Source organism: Clarias gariepinus, chromosome 11 (genome assembly GCF_024256425.1).
Source record: "Clarias gariepinus isolate MV-2021 ecotype Netherlands chromosome 11, CGAR_prim_01v2, whole genome shotgun sequence".
Classification (NCBI taxonomy): Eukaryota; Metazoa; Chordata; class Actinopteri; order Siluriformes; family Clariidae; genus Clarias; species Clarias gariepinus.
In genome coordinates, this window is record NC_071110.1 from 1,078,490 (window position 1) to 1,100,065 (window position 21,576).

The 21,576-nt window shown below is 38.5% G+C and overlaps 3 protein-coding genes across 4 annotated transcripts; all 3 read right to left on the bottom strand.

The window, feature by feature from the left end:
- Window positions 1–225: 225 nt before the first annotated feature.
- bloc1s3 (biogenesis of lysosomal organelles complex-1, subunit 3) lies at window positions 226–2,121 on the bottom strand. 2 transcript variants are annotated; one of them, XM_053506938.1, is made up of 2 exons: window positions 2,070–2,121; window positions 226–1,627 (listed from the first exon to the last, which is right to left on the bottom strand). In XM_053506938.1, exon 2 carries the CDS (start codon window positions 1,621–1,623, stop codon window positions 1,102–1,104), a length of 522 nt encoding a protein of 173 aa, XP_053362913.1. In that variant the 5' UTR covers window positions 1,624–1,627; window positions 2,070–2,121; the 3' UTR covers window positions 226–1,101. The 2 variants fall into 2 exon arrangements, with proteins under 2 accessions (XP_053362913.1, XP_053362914.1); XM_053506939.1 differs by lacking the exon at window positions 2,070–2,121 and adding an exon at window positions 1,868–2,048.
- A 10,355-nt stretch (window positions 2,122–12,476) lies between these two features.
- On the bottom strand, window positions 12,477–14,270 carry LOC128533002 (zona pellucida sperm-binding protein 4-like). The gene is made up of 8 exons (XM_053507177.1): window positions 13,979–14,270; window positions 13,719–13,906; window positions 13,549–13,646; window positions 13,324–13,481; window positions 13,051–13,243; window positions 12,827–12,971; window positions 12,677–12,752; window positions 12,477–12,600 (listed from the first exon to the last, which is right to left on the bottom strand). The coding sequence occupies exons 1-8, from the start codon at window positions 14,250–14,252 to the stop codon at window positions 12,503–12,505; spliced, it is 1,230 nt and encodes a 409-aa protein (XP_053363152.1). The 5' UTR covers window positions 14,253–14,270; the 3' UTR covers window positions 12,477–12,502.
- A 4,981-nt stretch (window positions 14,271–19,251) lies between these two features.
- On the bottom strand, window positions 19,252–21,058 carry LOC128533003 (zona pellucida sperm-binding protein 4-like). The gene is made up of 8 exons (XM_053507178.1): window positions 20,767–21,058; window positions 20,507–20,694; window positions 20,335–20,432; window positions 20,110–20,267; window positions 19,837–20,029; window positions 19,614–19,758; window positions 19,464–19,539; window positions 19,252–19,387 (listed from the first exon to the last, which is right to left on the bottom strand). Exons 1-8 carry the CDS (start codon window positions 21,038–21,040, stop codon window positions 19,290–19,292), a joined length of 1,230 nt encoding a protein of 409 aa, XP_053363153.1. The 5' UTR covers window positions 21,041–21,058; the 3' UTR covers window positions 19,252–19,289.
- Window positions 21,059–21,576: the final 518 nt, after the last annotated feature.

The window sequence follows — 21,576 nt, forward strand, 5'->3', positions numbered from 1 at the left end:
GTTTAGTGAGTGACATCTGAGCCTGACTGAGAACAGCCAGAGCATCATCATGCAGTACATGTAAGATCTGTTAAATGTGTATGTGCACTCATTGCCATAAAGGGTGCCAATAATTGTGGTATGCAGTATATGTGTGTATATGCAATGACTTTACTGCGCCTTTAGACTGAACGTCTCCAGACTCTGAGCACAGAGCAGCTGTGTGTGTTGTATTTCTCTTAAAAATAAAGAAGCATGAGGATGTTGTGTAGAATTAACACTGTTTTTATTGTAAAGTCTTAAACACACACACACACACACACACACACACACTATCGGTTAGACTGTTGTGTCACACACTTGATCATATGATTATGATTCATAAAGCTGTTTGATGTTGTAAAGTGAAATCTCTATACACACACAGTCACATTTTACAAGACAAATAAAAAAAATTATGTTTTTTTTTATTATACAAACAACATAATGCTAGTCACCTGAATGTTGTGAGTTTGAACCCCAGGATGGTGAGAAAGCCAATATAACTCATATCAACTTAACACATATCTCTGTATAAGATAACACATATCTCACTTTATCACTTTAAATCTCTGTCAGTGCTGAGGTCGGAAAACCACAACCTTCTGGCTGCTATAAACTAGCATAAATACACAATTTAATTACAGCTGATACTCTGTTAATGCCCGGGTTTGAACCCACAAACATCTGGTTGTTTGATCCAAACTCTTAACCTTGTATCCAAGGGTCTGAGATTCAAACTCACAACCTCAGAGCGACCAGCTGGAAATATGTGTTGTGATTTGAACTCATGGTCTTTACCTCGCAAACCAGCACCGGGACTTTGCACTTTTTCAGTTTATAATAATGCTGGGGTCTGAGCACAATTTAAAGGTTGCTGGTTCTGTCAGTAACAGGGTTTAAACTCATAACCTTCTGGGTGACAGATAACCTTTTCTCTGTCTGACTTTGGAAGTTCTGTGCTGGTCAGTGCTGAATCTAGGATTCAAACTCAAAACATCTGGCCCTCTGGCAAACTCACAACCCCATGGTGCTGAAGACCAAACTAGAAACATTGTGCAACGGGACTCCGCAGGATTCAGGTTAATGAGGAGCAGGCACTGAAGCCGTTGCCATAGCGATGTCGGGGAGCAGCCGACAGCTAGTAATGATGTCGATCTTGTCACAGACAGCTCTAAGGTCGTCGACGGCGACGCGGACGGCGTGCGAGGCGGCGATGATCACGCCCTGCGAGTGACTCAGCTGCGCCGTGGCTGCTTTGATGTCTCTCGTGGCTCCGTGATAAACCTGTCTCACGCTCTGGCTCACGTCGGCACACAGCCGCGCGTTGCTCTCCTGCAGTTTCTGCTGCAGCAGCGAGTTAGCCTGGCTGCCGTGAGTGGGTGTGGTCGGGCTCTGCTGAGTGATGGGCAGGTTGTCATGACGTTCGACCGTGAGAGGCGTGAGGTGATGCTGGAAGACGGTGGGTTTTTCTTCCTCGTCCTCGCTATCCGTCTCTGAGGCTTCGCCCGGAACCGTGAGTCCAGACGACATGTAGACCTCCTGATCGGAGTCCGACTCGGACGCCTCGCCCTCGACCACAATCAGAGACTTCCTGTCGGCCATGACGCTGAAACAAACAAACAATCAAACAAACAACAAGCTGATTAATGTGCTGGCTGGTTGTTTCAATAAAAAAGATATTTATTTCAGAAACAATCAAATAAATACAACGTAACATTCTGACACACTTGTAACTGTGCTCCCTTTGTTTTAAAGTTGCACTATCCTTTATATTTTTGGTCATAAACAAACACCAGAATACACAAACAGAATTTCATAGTTGCAGTGTGCACACTTTCAGACTTACACCCTTTGATCTCGCCGCTCAAACCCTTTGATCTAACCGCATTTACATTTCATTAGATCTTCGCGCTTACTGTAATAACAGTTTACAGTTATCTCAGTAAATTATTAAAACATGAAAACATCAAACAATCTCTTCTACTGAAAATCGATCACAATAAATTAATCAACAGCGAACATTCAAAAAAAGAAAAATCCTTCTTTACATTTATTTTGATTCAGACTGCCGGAGCTGCAACTGGGATCACGTGACTGATCATATGACCTGCGTGAAGCCCGCTGCAGTGTTCACGGATGATGTAATTTCTGTCAAAATAAAAGTCATCACTAGACGGTGCGAAATTTCTAAATGTTTACTGCATTTGTGTGAACAGTTTTTCTTTGTAGAGTGAAATTGAGTCGTTGGTTTTATTGTTTAAGACTAAGGCCTTGTTCACACGGGCGTTAAGTTTTTGGATAAACGAACGCGCTCTGAATGTCCTAGACGTTTATGTTGCATTTTATGGTGGCGATCGATTGACTTCTACACTGGCGTTCGTTTGTCTCTGTCTAACGTCAGCCTGCAGCCCAGATTGTAGTTTGTGTGTTAACCTGTGGGGGCAGTGTGTCGGGAACTGGATATAAAAGCCCTGTCGTTTTATTTCAGGTGCCTCCTTTCAATATGGACCATTTTGCTATGTTAGATATTAATCTTCTTGTTTTAAAAATACTCGTAATACGGCGACGTAGGGAGAGAAAAAAATCGCCGCCGCTACTGGGTTCATCCTCTGACTGCACAACGTCGGGTTAAAGGGAGTTTTTTTGTGCTTTATGAAGTGTTATGCACTGAAATGCCCCCCTGCCATGGATTGCCCCCCCCCCCCTACATAATCGTTATCAAATATTATATTAGAACATACTTTTATATTGTTTATTTTATAATAAAATTACTTTCGTCGAATTTTATTATATATAAATATTTATTTGCTTATTCATGACAAAACCCCGAAAAATAAATGTCCCACAAAATAAACATTATACAAGAATTTGTATTAATGGTCTTGACGGCTGTCACGTGTCGAGGGTTTATTATAATTGTAATATCATATTTGATAATAATAAATCGCTGAATTTATGTTCTAATATAATATTTGATAGCTATTATGTGTGTGGGGGGGCAATCCATGGCAGGGGGGCATTTTAGCGCATAACATGATACACACACACACACACACACACACACAAACAAATATATATATATATATATATACTCCCAACAGAATTATCTATCTATATATCTATATTCCTTATTTCTAATCAAATTATTATTTTTTTTAACTAAGGTTTTTGGCAGCTGGGGAATCCTTTTCTTCCTTACATTTCCAGTACCTATTGGGAAAGTCCACCATTTCAAGGATAGTGCATGAAACATGTTGTGTACTATGGCAATGTCTCCAGCCTCTTGTTATGCCAGAGCCAACAGAACATTTACTTTACATTTAGGCATTTGGCAGACGCTCTTATCTAGAGCGACTTACATTTTTATCTCATTACACATCTGAGCAGTTGAGGGTTAAGGGCCGCGCTCAAGAGCCCAACAGCGGCAACTGGGTGGTTGTGGGGTTTGAACCTGGGATCTTCTGAACCGTAGTCCAATGCCTTAACCACTGAGCTACCCCTGGCCCAGAACAGCTATGGACTGATATCACTAAAGGATTCTACTAGAGATCCCAGTTCCCCAATTGTGTTGGAGCCCTGGATGGGAAACACATCCGTGTTCAGATGCCCCCTAAAAGTGGAACAAGATTCTACAATCACAAAAAGTTTTTTTCTGTTGTGCTGATGGCCATTGCAGACAGCTCTTACAACTTTGTGGCTGTAGATGTCGGAGCATATGGAAGCTTTTCCGATTCAAGCATCTTTAGTTCTTTGGCCATAGGACGTAAATTTTATAAAGAGTCATTACATTTTCCTGCACCCAGACCTATTGTTGAAGGGGGATCACCAATGCCACATGTTTTAGTTGCAGATAAAGCTTTTGGACTTCATGAAAACATGATGAAGCCGTTTCCCAAGCGTGCACTTACAACTCAAAACAGTGTGTTTAATTACCGCCTGACAAGGGCACGGAAGTATGTAGAATGCACATTTGGCATCCTGTTAAACAAATGGAGAGTCCTTCGAACAGCCATGCAGGTGAAACCAGGAAATGCTGATGGGATTATAAAGGCCACATGTGTCCTCCACAATTTTGTACGTCAGAGGGAAGGCTACAATGTGGATGACATGTCTGCAGACTTTCTGAAGGACTTCAGTGTCCAAACTGTTCGCAGCACACATGGGGCAAGTGTGGTCAGGACCAGATTTGCTGAATACTTTATGTCCCCTGCAGGAGAGCTCGCATGGCAGTATTTAAAATTTTGATATGTGCATGAATAATCTATTTGGTTTGACAAGAACCATTTTACAAAAATATTTAATCACCCTGTTTTTGAAAACCCTTTTATTATAACTGTATATAGAAAATTTGTGTATATGTGTAAATAGCAAACACACACATAATTATATGTATATACTGTGTGTGTGTGTGTGTGTTTGTGTGTGTGTGTGAGTGAGTGAAAGAGAGAAAAAAAATATGAAGCAGCATCCTGTACAGTGACATTTAGGTCAAATAAGTCTACAGACAGAAATAACATGTTTTACGGAATACTGTATAATGATAATAAAATAAATAATAACCTAAATGGATTTGTAAACAATCACAAAGAACACTTGAACAAACAGCACATTGTGCTAACATTTACTGTACTAAACATTTACAGAGCATGATAGTATGGCTCAGATGCTCCTGAGTAAACAGCATTCGTTGCTGAAGCCAATTGCTCAGAGATGGTGGTGGGACAGGTGTGTGGGGGATTGTTAACGGCATGAGAAGAAGTGCTTATTCAGGAGTACACTGAAGGGGATGGTGGAGGAGGGTAAAATGTGGATGTGTTGTGGGAAGAGGATGCAGCAAAGGTTGGTGATTGCAAGTGTGGTGTTGTGTGTTGCATGGATGTTGAGGGTTGTTTACAACTTTACGACGAGATGTGTAAAGTGCTCTGTAAACACATTGCATTATTTCCATTTTAGCTGTTATTAATTTGTCCTCTGGTAGTTGCCGCAAGTCTCCCTCAAGAGATTTAAAAAATGCAGACACATTATCCACCTTTGAAGACTCACGGCATTTGTCGATACTGTCTTTCATCTGGTCAATTACCATCATGAAGTCCAGATCAGGTCCCCTCTTCTCTGCACGGCGTGGCTTAACCTTTGTTTTCCGTGGAGTGCGTAGGAGTGGAGTGCTATGCCTTTGCACTTCTTCTGGATTGCTAGTTTCTCTGTCATCCACATAGGTGACTTCACTTCCTGTTATTGACGTACTATCATCGGATATGTCACTGTCGTATACATTTCCACTAGTCCTGGACAAAATAGTTATGATTTTTTTTACTTGACAGTATGAAAAAGTGTTCCACAGAATGATTAACATTAATATAACCAATGTAACTGCAACAAATAGAAAACATGCATATATTTCAAAAATAAAGTGAATTGCAAAAATAAAAAGGAATAAGAAAACATAAGTACTTACTGTCTCTTTTCTGTGGAAGACTTTAAAAACAGCATTTCCTCAAATAATGGATGTGATTTCTTTCTCTTTGTTGAACCCATTCCACTCCTTTCTTTATTCATGTTTCTCATATCCCTTGTGAATCTATCTCTGAGTGACTTCCACCTTTTTTTCAGTTTTTTTACTGTTAAGACAGGAAAACTATCAAAATTTTTTTATACAAATAAAATCACAACAATCATAACTGAGGTAAAGTCGGTTTGATGTTAGATGTTTGTTTGATATTCAGCTTTTCTGCCTCCCTACATACAACAGAAAGGTTTGGAACTAATATTCAGTCTTGTGATATGTTCACTTATTTGCAGTAAATGTGCTTCCAAAAGGAACTGTCATTTTCCGACATTTTCAAGTTGATATAAACAAAAATATGTATTCGGGGAGGTGCATGCAACGTTTTTTTGATGCCGTATAAACACGCAGCCGGACAAACGCACGTCACCAAAGCCCGTGTGACGCCTCATTTAGGTGTCGGCGCTTTCCAGCCAATAGTGTCACCAAAGGTATAATGGGGGGGGGGGGGGGGCAACAAGATGGCGAGCTAAGCACATGTAGTTTTCTCGGCTCTTCAGCAATTTCTGAATTTTTCCTTTATATTTTATTTGTTATCATCCCAACTGTTACTTTTACTACTGATTCGTCGGAGAGGATCAATATTATGTCATCAAAAAAAGTTTCAAGCCACCTAAAAAATAGTTATTCCAGGAAATAAGGCAACAGCTATGACAACCTCGACTACTAATTCCGAACACGAATATGCCATGAAAATTGGTCGTGACGACCACAAGGATAAACGCAAAGAGCCCTCATCGATACAAAACACTCCAACTAAGATGTCCACTAAGAAACTGAAAGGTAATGAGGATCTTGAGATTTCCAATGCAGCTCTCCTGGAAGCTTTAGTCGCCAGGTTTGATTTGCAAGATGGGAAGCTGAGTCGTATTGAAAGTAAGATCACAGAGAATAGTTTGATGATTGTAAACTTATCCAAGGCAGTGGAATTCAACGCGGCGGAAATTAAGGACTGTAAAGCCAAAATGAATCTGTTTGATAAACAACTCACCTCTACTCTCACATCACACGCAGACCTGACCACTCGTACATCAGAGCTTGAACGCTACAAAAGAAGATAGAACCTCCGAGTGATTGGAATGAAGGAGGCTGCAGATGAAGCCATCCGTGAAGACGTCATCTCATTGTTAGCTGAAATAGCTCCTCACCTGCGGCACAAGCTTGATGACATCGTGGATACAGTCCACCGCGTTGGCCCACGGCAAAAGGATAAATCCAGACAGGTGATCATTCAGTTTTGTATGAGGAAATACAGAGATGAGTTCTGGCGCTCCACGAAATTTTCGGACATCTGTGAAACCAAGGGGATAAAGTTTACTGAGGACTTATCCAAGGGAGATCGAGAGGCTCGTGCGGCGCTGTGGCCGGTGATCAGCGAGGCCAGAGCTGCGGGGAAGAAAGCGTACTACCGCGGCCCTTACGGCTATATTGAGGGCACTCGGATCGTCAAAAATAGCTGACTCCAATAATGTTAACTGATAACTTTAATTGTATCTACTTTCCTTGACCGAGAGATGTAAGTGGGATGTTCTTTTATGTTTTGCTGTTGAGCAGGATTTCGTTACAGTGCTTTGTTTAAGGCAGACGTTGTTCACGTGTTCTTTAGACATTTTTACTTAAATTTTTTGATCCTTTATTATAATACGTTATTTTATTTAGTTTAGTAAGTTGATGTTCTCGGTGAAGACATCTTTATCTTGTATTTCTTTAAACGCAAGGGGTCTCCGTAACTCTGTCAAAAGAAAAGCCTTTTTTCTATTTTGTAAAAACAAAGGTGCACACTGTGTATTATTACAAGAAACGCATTCAAAGCCTGATGATGTTAAATTCTGGACAAGCCAATGGGGTGACAAAGTAGTTTTCAGCCATGCCTCTGCACAGTCAGCAGGGGTTGCTATTTTATTTAATAACCTCCCTGGGAAAATACTAAAGTCAAAAAGTGACTCGAACGGTCATTGGATTTCAGTTGTTTTAAACATTGGTGATGTTTTGTTTATTTTATTTAATGTGTATGGCTACAACAGTATTCAACTTAACAACAAATTATTAGCTGAAATCTCTAATCTTTTATTTGAATTGAAACGTTTATACCCAACTGACAATGTTATTATGGGAGGAGATTTCAATATGGTAATGGTTGAGACATTAGACCGTCTAAATTTAGTGATTCGCACCCGAACCTTCATTTTCTAAACTTCTGTTTAGATAACAACGTAATGGATGTTTGGAGGGCTGGGAATCCAAATCTAAGGCAATTCTCTTGGTTCAAACCAAATGGGATTTCCAAATCTAGGATTGATTACTGGTTAACCTCCCCTGATTTGACTGAATTTATCAAAGACATCTCAATTTCTTCAGCACCCTTAACCGATCACTGCTGTATCTCCTTGTCTTTCTGCTCAAATAAAAGAGAATCGCGAAACAAGGGTTACTGGAAACTTAGTTCTGACTTATTAGAGCATAGTGAGTTTTGTTCGCAAATTAGAGCAATGATAAATAGAGCAAAATTAGATAAAGAACACCTTTCATTTACAAGTAAATGGGAGTACCTAAAACACAAGATTCGGGAATTTTCTATACATTTCAGCAAAAATTTAAGTAAAGCTAGAGCGCAATTGGAGGAAGAATTATCTAGAGAACTAAATAATCTATGTAACAAAAGTGACATGGATGATGAAACCAGACTTAAAATTTCATCTTTACAATCCAAAATTGATAATTTGTATATTCAAAAAGCCAAAGGAGCTTATGTGAGATCCAGAGCAAGATGGATAGAGAAAGGTGAAAAAAGTAGTAGTTATTTTTGCAGACTCGAAAAAGGGCGACAGGAAAAAAATGCTATAAAGTCTCTTTTTGTTAATGGAAATGTAAATAACTGCCCAAAAATAATTTCTTCTGAGATCTTTAAATTTTATAGCACTTTATACAGCTCAGCCTTCTCTTAAACAGATTGTAATAATTTTTTTGACAGAATATATACTAATATACCACAGATTGACGAACATTTTAGAGATTTGTGTGAGGCGGACATTAAAATTGAAGAACTTGACAAAGCTATTGACAAATTATCCTCAGGAAAATCTCCAGGCCCTGATGGGCTTACCCCTGAATTTTATAAATTCTTTAGGGAAGACTTGAGGGATCTATTGTTTGATGTTTTTCTTGAGTGTTTTCATAATAATATACTTGCTTCAACTATGAAGCAAGGACTGATTACTCTTATACTCAAGCCAGGAAAGGATGCTCGACAAATAGATAATCTTTGACCCATCACTCTTCTTAACTGCGATTATAAGGTTTTAGCTCACATATTTGCCAATAGACTAAAGGAAGGATTAGACCAAATAATAAGTGAATCACAATCTGGATTTATGAAAGGTAGATCAATACATAATAATATCAGATTAGTTTTAGATATTTTAGACTATCACGAATGGATTGAGGATGATGGTTACATTTTGTTTTTGGATTTAAAAAAAGCGTTTGACACAATTGAACACAAATTCATATTTGATTCTCTTAGTAAATACGGCTTTGGTAACAAATTCATATCTTTAATTAAAATGCTATATAAAGACATAAATAGCTCTATATCACTATCGCATGGGACTTCTCAGAGATTTAATATTAAACGAGGAATTAGGCAAGGCTGTCCCATTTCCCCTTTCTTATTCATCTTGGCTGTAGAGATGCTCACTATTTTGACTATTAATGACAATAGTTTTGATAAACTCACGGTATTTGGAAGACAGATTTCTATTAGTCAATTGGCGGACGATACAACTCTTTTTTTAAAGGATAAATATCAAGTTGATAGAGCTATTAAACTAGTTAATCTCTTCTCCAATGCCTCTGGTTTGCATTTAAACATAAACAAATGCGAATTAATTGCAATTCATAACAGCGAATTAGATGTTCTATGCAATATCCCAGTTAAAACCTCTGTAAAATACTTGGGTATTACTATTACTAAAGACAATAATCATAACATTCAGGAAAATTTTGTAAACAAATTTCTAAAAGCAAAATCAATTCTTAATAGTTGGTTACAAAGAGATATCTCAATTTTTAGAAGAATTTTGTTAACTAAAATGGAATTTCTTTCTAGATTTGTTTACCCAGCCTCATCACTAGCTATCCCTCTTCATTTACTTAAGGAATATAACAGTACAATCTTTAATTTTATCTGGAAGAATAAGCATCACTATATAAACAAAAATGACTTGGTTCGTAGTTATGAAGAAGGAGGTCTGAATGTTATTGACTTGGAAATATTGAACAATGTTTTAAAAACTCAGTGGCTAAGATCATTTCTTAACAACACAAACAGTATATGGTTTACAATATCATCTTCAGTGTTTGGGAAAGTAGGTGGTCTCAATTTTTTAGTCAAATGTGAATTGTCCAAGTTACCTCTTAAATTGTCTCTTTTTCATCAACAGGTTTTGCTGTGTTGCAAACTAGCATTTTCTCACAATTTCAGTCCTCACAAGACTTGTATTTGGAATAACCGTTTTATTTTACACCGCAATAAGTCTTTATTTTATGAAAATTGGTTTAAATATAATATTATTTCTTTACTGGATATGATGGATAACCATGGTGACATTCTCAGCTATAATGACTTCTGTCTGAAACATGGATTTGTATGTCATCCTAAAGATTTTTTTACAGTTGTAAATGCCATCCCTAAAAGTATGGTATTATTTCTCAAAGGAATTCTGTCTCACTATTCTGTGACATTCTCTTTTCCATCTCTGTGCTTGGGTTCTTATTCTATTAGAGATCAAAAATGTACCAACTTGTTGTTAAGAAGTGTTTTTATTAATAGACTTTCCCCAAATCGATTTAGACGTCACCATATTTTTAAGGAATTTGATTCAAAATATTTAAAAGAGATAAGAATAAGTTACCTCTCTTTTCCAATTTTCCCAAAAGTAAAAGAGCTTCAATTTAAAATAATGAATGATATATATCCATCAAAAGAATTCCTTAGGTCAATATTTAATATTGAAGAAAATTCTTGTCAATTTTGTGAAAGTAATATTGAAACTACTGAGCACATTTTCTTCAACTGTATTCATTCAAAGCTGTTTTGGTCTCATTTAGAAAATAGAATGTCCTGTGTCAATATTCAGATTAACCTTATAAATTATAAACAATTTAAGTTTGGAGTGTTTAAAAAAGATTGTACACAACACTTTTTGGTTAACAACCTTCTTTGTTGTGGTAAATTTTTTATTCACAAATGTAGGTTTTTGAAAACTCCACCTTCCTTTCCTCATTTCATAAATGATCTTAAAATTAAAAATTAAAAATCTTAAAATTTTTTTTACTGAGTTTAATGATTTATAATATTTTACAACCCCTTTGCAAAGTCATGTAAATGTATTTTATTTATTTACTTTCATTATTTTATTGTTGTTTTTTTTTATCTTGATTTTGCAACCCAATTCGGTAACTACTATGTATATATCTTACAGTTGTGTCTGTCTTATGTACTTGTACTACTTTATTTTGGTTCATTTAAAGCCTGTTTGATTTGTAAAAAAAAAAAAAAAGGTATAATTTATGAAGCTTCATACAAGGCTCATTGTACTGCCATCTACTGGACAAGTTTATTTACAACTAGATCGTAGCATCACAAGCAGCACAATTAGATGCAGCTGCACTGTTTAAGGAAAGTTTATGCACATAACCCTCTCTGAATCTTTAAAAGTTAACAAGAGTGCGCGAGCCTTTACTTAAGCGCAGAACGAGTCGGTCACGTGATACCGGCAACCGCGAGGGCTGTCATTAGTCACGTGACTCGGAGGGAGCTGAAACGCCCCATTGTGCTCGAGAACAGCTTCTGAGCTCGTGTCACAGTGACGTTAATAATCGAGATCTTTTATAGAATCTTATTCTACATCCATAAATGTAAATTCGCTAAAATAATCTAAAATACCACACCTCTTAAACCCCAAGTTAATAGAAAATCTTAAATCTGCCTTGCTATGGTCTTGACATTACATGATTTTTATTGATGGAGCACTGATTTTCTTTAATTTGTGCTACTTAATTATTATAACTTACTGAACTGTATAATTCAATCTTTAACACCTGATTTTTGTACATTTGTGACATAAAAACTAAAGAATTTTAATATACAACTTTAACCTGAAGCAACCTTTTCTTTACTTAACTAAGCAAATGACCCAACTTAGTTAGCTTTAGTACTAAGCTTCAAAGAGTGTTCAATTGTTTAAACTGAAATGGTTGGTAGTTTATGTTATTGAAAACAGAGTCCTTTAGGCTAAACACAGATACACTACAAGCTCAAAAAAAAAAAAAAAAAAAAAAAAAAAACACTTACTGATACCTTCACTTCTGATAAGCAAAATCAGTTTTACCATAAGATGCCAATTAAATAATGGGTAATATTCTAGGAAGTCATCCACACACTTTACAATTAAGACTACTAGTGCCCAAGGCAGTCTCCATGTAAGGGGGTTCTGCTGCATGGAATGAACATGATTGCTGTTGGTAGTCAGATATTACCAATGCATGCCTAAACCTGCCAAGTGTTCTCAAAGCTAAGATTTGAGGCATTGGACTAAAGCTTAAGCCAGATTCCTTTGGGCCTTCTGAGAAGTAGAGAAGGCCATAACCCTCCAACTAAAGGGCTGTCCATTTTAAGGAGAGTGTACCATTAACTAGCAAAATGGTGCCAACAAGTTCAGTCCAAGAACAAATCCCCAGCCACCAAATCTTGGTCCCATTAGAGAATAGCAAGTCATCATGTTTAAACACACTAGTTATATGCAGTTTACTGGAAAACACCCATGATTATAACCTGGTCATACCCAGGAGACACTTCACAACACAACTGAAACAGCTAAAGAGTTTGAAAGCAAAAACCTTTTATTTATCACAATTTTAATCAGAGCTAGGTGTGGATCTTTGGGTATAGATCACTTCTCCACTAGACACTACTGCCGATTTGTTAGCACGCTCTTCTGCAGAAACATCTCTTCCTAAAAAGAGCAAGATGAACAAAGTCAATAAGCCAGTCAAGTGAAGCAGCAGACAGTTGTACAAGAGTCTACCTACTTCTTCTGGCACACACAGGTTGACAGGAGTCTTGTGCAGATGGAAGACATACAGATGTACTGCAGTGGATGAAGACCTGAGAAGGAAGACAAAGCTTAGCAATAGAACTCATTTCATGTACAACAGCACAAGCAGAAAGCAAGTCCTCACCGTCTCTTGCACTGGAGTCATGTCAGGATTCACAAAGGCAAACATCTTCAGGACAAAGCGTCTGTAATGGGTAGGGTATGCAAGTCCAGATGTTCCATTAACTGGGATCAGCTTGGTCAAGTAGTGGTCGTCTGTGTATGGACACCTTTGGAATACACAAAAAAAGCTGTCACTTCCTGGTCAGTCACTGGCCCACAACAGGAAAGGACATGTGAAGAACTTACCCATTCAAAAGAAGGTCCCACTGTGGTCCACTATAGGGGTTAGGGGAAGCAGTCGCCCAGCAGTCTCCCAAAACCAGCACAATATTCGGATCATTTCTTCCCACGATGTAAACTTCAACGAACACTGGTTCCCTCAGAATCTTAGTCACAGGGTAGTCATTAGCCATGTAGTACGAGTTGTAGGCCACTTTTTCTGTTGGAAGGTAGGGTATCAATTCCTGTTGACAGTATAAATTCAGATCACACATCAAGATTTAAACAGAAGCTTCTCACCTTCATTACATCCCTTTGTGGCACAGCGGCCATTTCCTAGCCTTATTGCTACTTGGAGTGGTCCAGAAGCAACAAAGGGCATAGGATTGGCAGCAGCGGAAGGCTCAAACGACACAGCTGCAAAGTTAACACCAGAATATCTACACTGGAAGTAAAGCCTGCAAAGGAAGCCACAGATCAGTGAAAGCCCCAAAACCATCCCCTACCATAAGTTAGTTAACTTACTCAAAGTGCGTGTCCCTTGTGATTGCTCCTCGGGGTCCCACTCCAACTTCATAGCCAGAGATCATCTTGTTTTCATAGACCACATAACCACCTTGGACCTGGACAAAGTAGGGAAGACCATTATCAACGCAGACCCCATGAATTTGGAGGGAAGGGGGATATTAACAAACCCTCATTGTTGTTCCACAAGCCGTTACAGGAAACTGGTATATAGCAAAGGCCACATTTGAGTCAACAGGACCACAGGGTGCAGCATTTCCTCCCAGCAAGTTGATGGAATTCAGGCTTATCCTGGGAAGGGTTGTATCTCTTGCCACCACCAAGATAAACTGGCCATCAAGGGTACACTGGACAGTCACTGGTTAAGGAAGAAACAGGAGTCAGTTTAGCATTTTAACCAAAGCCAAGTCAGGTAAGATTTAAAACCTACCTTTTCTCCCATAATAGCACTGGCTGCCATCAAAACAGCAGTTAATGGCAGTACATTGAGCAGCCTGAATGCCAGGGAGTCCACAAGGAACCCTTTCAAAACCCTGTACTTGGCAAACATTAAACTGGGCAGATGGCTGCACATTGAGCTTCACTGGAAACTTAGAATCTTGAAATGCCATTTTCACATCTTGCACAGAAGCAGGTACACTGCACACATAGTTTAAAGCAAGAAAAACTCCCACAAGGACTAGCCTTACTCCTGAGATCACCATGATTCCCAAAGTTCACACACCCACATTCAAACAGCTAGCAACAGTGGCCTTTTATTGTGTCTTTCGTCCCTAATTGGATCTGGAGTCTCTGCCTATTCAATTAGTCAGTAACAGGGTTCCAGCTGTGTGTCATCATCAACTGTGTTAATCACTGCAGTCAAGATTTGTTGGTAATTTTAAGAGGCATTTAAAATAGACGAGTTATTTGTTTTAGTTATTTGTTGCATTATTTGTCTGATAGAGGAGTGGAATGGCAATAGGTGAATGTCTGAAAAACAAAGGATTATAATGTATGTATATAAATGGTGTAAAATAGTTAAATAATTCAAAGAATTGTAACCCAGGAGGCCTGAGTGTTCCAGACAGCCTCACAGAACACATTGACATTGACAGTTTAAGTTGTTCCTCAACAAAGACCGGAAGATATTACCAATTAAAGGTGAATACAGTTGCAATCCAGCCAACTCATTGTTTGTACCCATACTGTCCGTATTCTAGCATGAGTACGTTTTGAACCCCATCCATCGCCCAATGGATTACAATGTTGTAATACTGGTTATGAGAAAAAATGGAATAAGTACAATTTTTGGTCATGTGTCAGGAGTCACTTTTGTTTATCAGGAAGCGTGTGATGCACACAAATTGAGTGATCACATTTGTGCTGTATTTCTAATAAATGGAATAAAGAGTTGAGGGATTTTTTTTTTTGCTATCTTCAAAGTAAAAGAAAAGTACCTTTAAAAGAATGAGAAAAGGGTTTAAAGCTTATAAGTAATTCGCAGAACAACCTGCAAAGTCACCAGAGCAGACGTCACGTCCTAGATGTGTTACCATGGTAACATAAGCACCTCGGATACCTATTGCTGTGGAAGTTTCACACTTAGGACGTTCAATATTAATTATTTATTAAAAAATTTGAACCTCAGGGAATGGGATGTGTTTGGGTTTTGGGGATCTGGGTAACTTTGACATGAAAAGTGCAAAGAACATAATGAATTTTATAATAAAGGCCTAATATGAGCTTCCCCTGTTTCAAAAGCTTGCAGCCGCCACTGACACACACATATGAACGGACATCGGTTCTACGAAGACTCATAGTTTTAAACAAGTCACGGAAGTAGCTTGTGTGTATTATACAAAAAATAGACACTGCAGTGCGCAATATACCAATATTTACAATTATATACAATATTTTCAGTGTGTACGTAAATGTATAAAATGTTTAATGTCCGGTATATAAGTCCGGTTATAGTCCATATACACTTTTTCTGTCGAGCCAATGGGTCTTTTCACTCTCTCTTTCTCTCTCTCTTGCTGTGGAATTGTGGGTAATCGTCTGCCATGCTCTGTCTCAGTGCGCGTGCCTCACTCGTAAAGTCAACATCCAGGTTTTTTTTCACTAGTGCTTGAGGAATGAGGAAGGTGTGTGTGTCTTTGTGTGCACCCGCTTTCTATATAATCATTTGTGGTCACATTCACAAAGATTCTGTATTTAGTCTTTACAGTGAAATCAATAGCACTTCCCTTACTAGACTTGGGTTCCAAGAACAGTTACATTGGGACGCTGAGGAGCCTTAAACTGTCCAAAAGAAATTATGAATGAAACATTGAAAATTTATATTTTTATATTTTATCTCAGATCAGGCGGGGCTAAAAGTTGTAATATTGAAGAATGCAAATAAAGAATGCATAGTAAGGGCACATTAGGAACTTGAATATAATTGTCAATACTGTATGAATTTATACGGTTTGGAAAATGACATAAACACACCTTTATCCCATGACTTGTTATATGCTGAGCCATAAGTTTGTCATGGTTTTGTCACATGGTTTGGCTGGTACTGACATACTGTGGAGAAAATAAGGTGTGTGTGAGAGAGAGGAAGAAGTAGGAAAAGTATTACAAGTAGTAATACAACAATGGATGGACCTAGAGTCAAGTCAAGTCAAGTTAAATTTATTTATAGCACATTTAAAAACAACTGAAGTTGACCAAGGTGTTGTACAATGATAGAAATAAAATGACCAGAATTAAACAGCATGAAATGAAGGCAACTATAAAAATCATTTAATGACAGTTAATAAAACAGTAATCAAATGAAAACATGCAAAAACAATTTAATAAAAAAAATCAATTAAACTAACAAAAAATAAAATAAAAATTAAAAGGAATAAAAGAGGGTCAAATGTCTCAGCCAGGTGTAAAAGCCAAGGAAAAGAAGTGAGCTTTCAGTCTGGATTTAAAAGTTTCTAATGTAGGTGCTGCTCTAATATTAAATAGTAAACCATTCCATAATTTAGAAGCAGCAACAGCAAACGCTCGGTCACCTCTGAGCTTTAATCTATACCTTGGGACAGAAAGGAGTAACTGGTCTGTGGATCTAAGATTGCTTGATATTGTATGCGGTTATAAAAGCTCAGAGATGTACAGAGGTGTAAAACCATTTAGTGATTTAAAAACAATTAATAAAATTTAAAAATCAATCCTGTAGCGAACCGGGAGCCAGTAAAGTGACTTTAATACCGGAGTGATGTGGTCACTTTTGCGTGTACCGGTTAAAAGTCTAGCAGCAGAATTTTGGACAAGCTGTGGACAAAAAGAGATGACTGGCTGATTCCTGTATATAACGCATTGCAGTAATCGAGTCAAGATGAAATAAAATTACTTTCTCAAAATTTGTGAATGATAAAAAAAGGCTTAATCTTAGCTAAAATTCTCAGTTGGAAGAAACTATATTTAACCACTGAGTTTATTTGTTTATCAAATTTAAATTCAGAGACTGAAAAACATGGTTGCATGGGGTTACTCTCTCTCTCTCTCCGTACTAAACTTCAGAGCTTGTGTCAGTAACATTAATAAGCCATAGATCTTTTATAGAATCTTGATATAAAACTTGACACTCATTAAACTGAGGCATCCTACTGTAGCGCTCACTGCTATAAAAACCAGAGAACAGAGTTTTATTAATTTGACTGTTGTCGGCCACAGCCACGCCAGAACAACAATCAGAACGGTATCCTGCCTCTCTCTAACTCTGAACCGGAGACTTGACACACACGAGCTCCCCCGGTCTCGCTCTCCCCCCTCACGCATGGGTCCCCCATACCAGTGGTGTCGAAAGTATTCACATTCATTACTTGAGTAGAAGTATAGATAGTAGGGTTTAAAAAGACTTCTTTAGAAGGGGAAAAAAACATTAAGGATAAAAGCTTAGGCTGTGCCACAGGCCTATATACTGCACTAACACCTCATAAACAAAAACAACAAGTGTTGTGTTTTTGTTGTATTTTTTAACGGCCATAGTGATTTGGGATTCTGTATATGGCAATTAAAAAGAATGCATTTTAGTACAATGCAAATCCATTAAAGAACCATATATGTGTACTACTGAGCATTTACATGTTTTATGGAGAAGAAGATATGAGAACTAGCTGCCTATAAGTATTTTAATGGAGCAAAAAGTCAAACTTCAGAGGCGTGTCATCGGTAACCTTTATTGGAATGTAAATGTACATCCAAGCTTAGCTGCAGGAATCTGTGAGGGCAACATACAGGAAAATTAGTGCACCCAGGGCAGGCTTAGTAACAATTACCCTTGTGTGGTTGTCTACAATAAACATTAGTGCTGTCAGAGTGAAGGAATAATAAAAAAAAAAGTATAAATATATATATATATATATATATATATATATAGAGAGAGAGAGAGAGAGAGACAGAGAGAGTATATCTCATTCCAGTTCCCTTCCTGGTGCTGTTTGGTTGTGACATTTCGCTGGAATCTTGAGTCTCTATCACGGACATCTTCGTCTACTTATCACAACCTTATCAACCGAAAATGCTATTTTATTCAAACGTCCTTGCTGGAGTGTGTGACGTGACATCATGTGCAATGGATCGTGTACCAACCAATAGGATGTCGGAATGGTATGTTTATACTTCTCATCCAACCACAATCAAATTCGCGCCACCTGGATAGCGTGATTTATCCGGATGTTTTTTTTGTTTGTTTTTTGAATGACAAGCTGAAATAAAATAGGAGTAACGAGGCCATTTTTAAAATGTTAGTAGAAAGTACAGAATTGTGTGAAAATGTAAGGAGTAGAAGTAAAAAGTCCGCTCAAAATTACTCCAGTAAAAGTATAGATACCCAAAATTTCTACTTAAGGTAACAAAGTATTGTACTTCGTTACGTGACACCTCTGCCCCATACATACACCACACACGGTGCTTTTCTCTCTGCTCCACCCTTTTACACAAATTGTGCAGTAATTGCTTATACTCACACTGCTACATTATTTTAAGTTGACAACTAAGCAAATTACCTTATTTAGCTTAAGTACTAAGCTTCAAAAAGTGTTTAATGTTTAAACTGAAATGGTTGGTAGTTTATGTTATTGAAGACATGAGTCTTCAGGCTAAACGCAGATACACTTCAGGCTAAGGAAACAATATTTAGACTGATACCTTTTCTCTTCTGAATAGCAAAATCAGTTTTAACATAGAATGCCAATTAAATAATGGGTAATATTCTAGGAAAGACTAAGAAGTTATCCACACACTTTACAATTAAGACTACTAGTGCCCAGGGCAGTCTCCATGTAAGGCAGTTTTGCTGCATGGAATGTTGAACATGATTGCTGTTGGTAGTCAGATATTACCAATGCATGCCTAAACCTGCCAAGTGTTCTCAAAGCTAAAATTTGAGGCATTGGACTACAGCTTAAGCCAGATTCCTTTGGGCCTTCTCAGAAGTAGAGAAGGCCATAACCCTCCAACTAAAGGGCTGTCCATTTTAAGCAGAGTGTACCATTAACTAGCAAAATAATGCCAACAAGTTCAGTCCAAGAACAAATCCCCAGCCACCAAATCTTGGTCCCATTAGAGAATAGCAAGTCATCATGTTTAAACACACTAGTTATATGCAGTTTACTGGAAAACACCCATGATTATAACCAGGTCATACCCAGGAGACACTTCACAACACAACTGAAACAGCTAAAGAGTTTGAAAGCAAAAACCTTTTATTTAGCACAATTTTAATCAGAGCTAGGTGTGGATCTTTGGGTATAGATCACTTCTCCACTAGACACTACTGCCGATTTGTTAGCACGCTCTTCTGCAGAAACATCTCTTCCTAAAAAGAGCAAGATGAACAAAGTCAATAAGCCAGTCAAGTGAAGCAGCAGACAGTTGTACAAGAGTCTACCTACTTCTTCTGGCACACACAGGTTGACAGGAGTCTTGTGCAGATGGAAGACATACAGATGTACTGCAGTGGATGAAGACCTGAGAAGGAAGACAAAGCTTAGCAATAGAACTCATTTCATGTACAACAGCACAAGCAGAAAGCAAGTCCTCACCGTCTCTTGCACTGGAGTCATGTCAGGATTCACAAAGGCAAACATCTTCAGGACAAAGCGTCTGTAATGGGTAGGGTATGCAAGTCCAGATGTTCCATTAACTGGGATCAGCTTGGTCAAGTAGTGGTCATCTGTGTATGGACACCTTTGGAATACACAGACAGGTAGTCACTCCCTGGTCAGTCACTGGCCCACAACAGGAAAGGACATGTGAAGAACTTACCCATTCAAAAGAAGGTCCCACTGTGGTCCACTGTAGGGGTTAGGGGAAGCAGTCGCCCAGCAGTCTCCCAAAACCAGCACAATATTCGGATCATTTCTTCCCACGATGTAAACCTCAACGAACACTGGTTCCCTCAGAATCTTAGTCACAGGGTAGTCATTAGCCATGTAGTACGAGTTGTAGGCCACTTTTTCTGTTGGAAGGTAGGGTATCAATTCCTGTTGACAGTATAAATTCAGATCACACATCAAGATTTAAACAGAAGCTTCTCACCTTCATTACATCCCTTTGTGGCACAGCGGCCATTTCCTAGCCTTATTGCTACTTGGAGTGGTCCAGAAGCAACAAGGGGCATAGGATTGGCAGCAGCGGAAGGCTCAAACGACACAGCTGCAAAGTTAACACCAGCATATCTACACTGGAAGTAAAGCCTGCAAAGGAAGCCACAGATCAGTGAAAGCTCCAAAACCATCCCCTACCATGAGTTAGTTAACTTACTCAAAGTGAGTGTCCCTTGTGATTGCTCCTCGGGGTCCCACTCCAACTTCATAGCCAGAGATCATCTTGTTTTCATAGACCACATAACCACCTTGGACCTGGACAGAGTAGGTAGAACCATTAACATCAAGACAGACCCCATGTATTTGGAGAGGGGGGGATATTAACAAACCCTCATTGTTGTTCCACAAGCCGTTACAGGAAACTGGTATATAGCAAAGGCCACATTTGAGTCAACAGGACCACAGGGTGCAGCATTTCCTCCCAGCAAGTTGATGGAATTCAGGCTTATCCTGGGAAGGGTTGTATCTCTTGCCACCACCAAGATAAACTGGCCATCAAGGGTACACTGGACAGTCACTGGTTAAGGAAGAAACAGGAGTCAGTTTGGCATTTTAACCAAAGCCAAGTCAGGTAAGATTTAAAACCTACCTTTACTCCCATAATAGCACTGGCTGCCATCAAAACAGCAGTTAATGGCAGTACATTGAGCAGCCTGAATGCCAGGGAGTCCACAAGGAACCCTTTCAAAACCCTGTACTTGGCAAACATTAAACTGGGCAGATGGCTGCACATTGAGCTTCACTGGAAACTTAGAATCTTGAAATGCCATTTTCACATCTTGCACAGAAGCAGGTACAATGCACACATAGTTTAAAGCAAGAAAAACTCCCACAAGGACCAGCCTTACTCCTGAGCTCGCCATGATTCCCAAAGTTCACACACCCACATTCAAACAGCTAGCAACAGTGGCCTTTTATTGTGTCTTTTGTCCCTAATTGGATCTGGAGTCTCCGCCTATTCAATTAGTCAGTAACAGGGTTCCAGCTGTGTGTCATCATCGACTGTGTTAATCACTGCAGTCAAGATTTGTTGGTAATTTTAAGAGGCATTTAAAATAGACGAGTTATTTGTTTTAGTTATTTGTTGCATTATTTGTCTGATAGAGGAGTGGAATGGCAATAGGTGAATGTCTGAAAAACAAAGGATTATAATGTATGTATATAAATGGTGTAAAATATTTAAATAATTCAAAGAATTGTAACCCAGGAGGCCTGAGTGTTCCAGACAGCCTCACAGAACACATTGTCATTCAAGTTTAAGTTGTTCCTCAACAAAGACCGGAGGATATTACCAATTAGAAGTGAATAAAAGTTAATTAAAAAGTTGCAATCTAGCCAACTCATTGTTTGTACCCATACTGTCCGTATTCTAGCATAAGTACGTTTCGAACCCCATCCA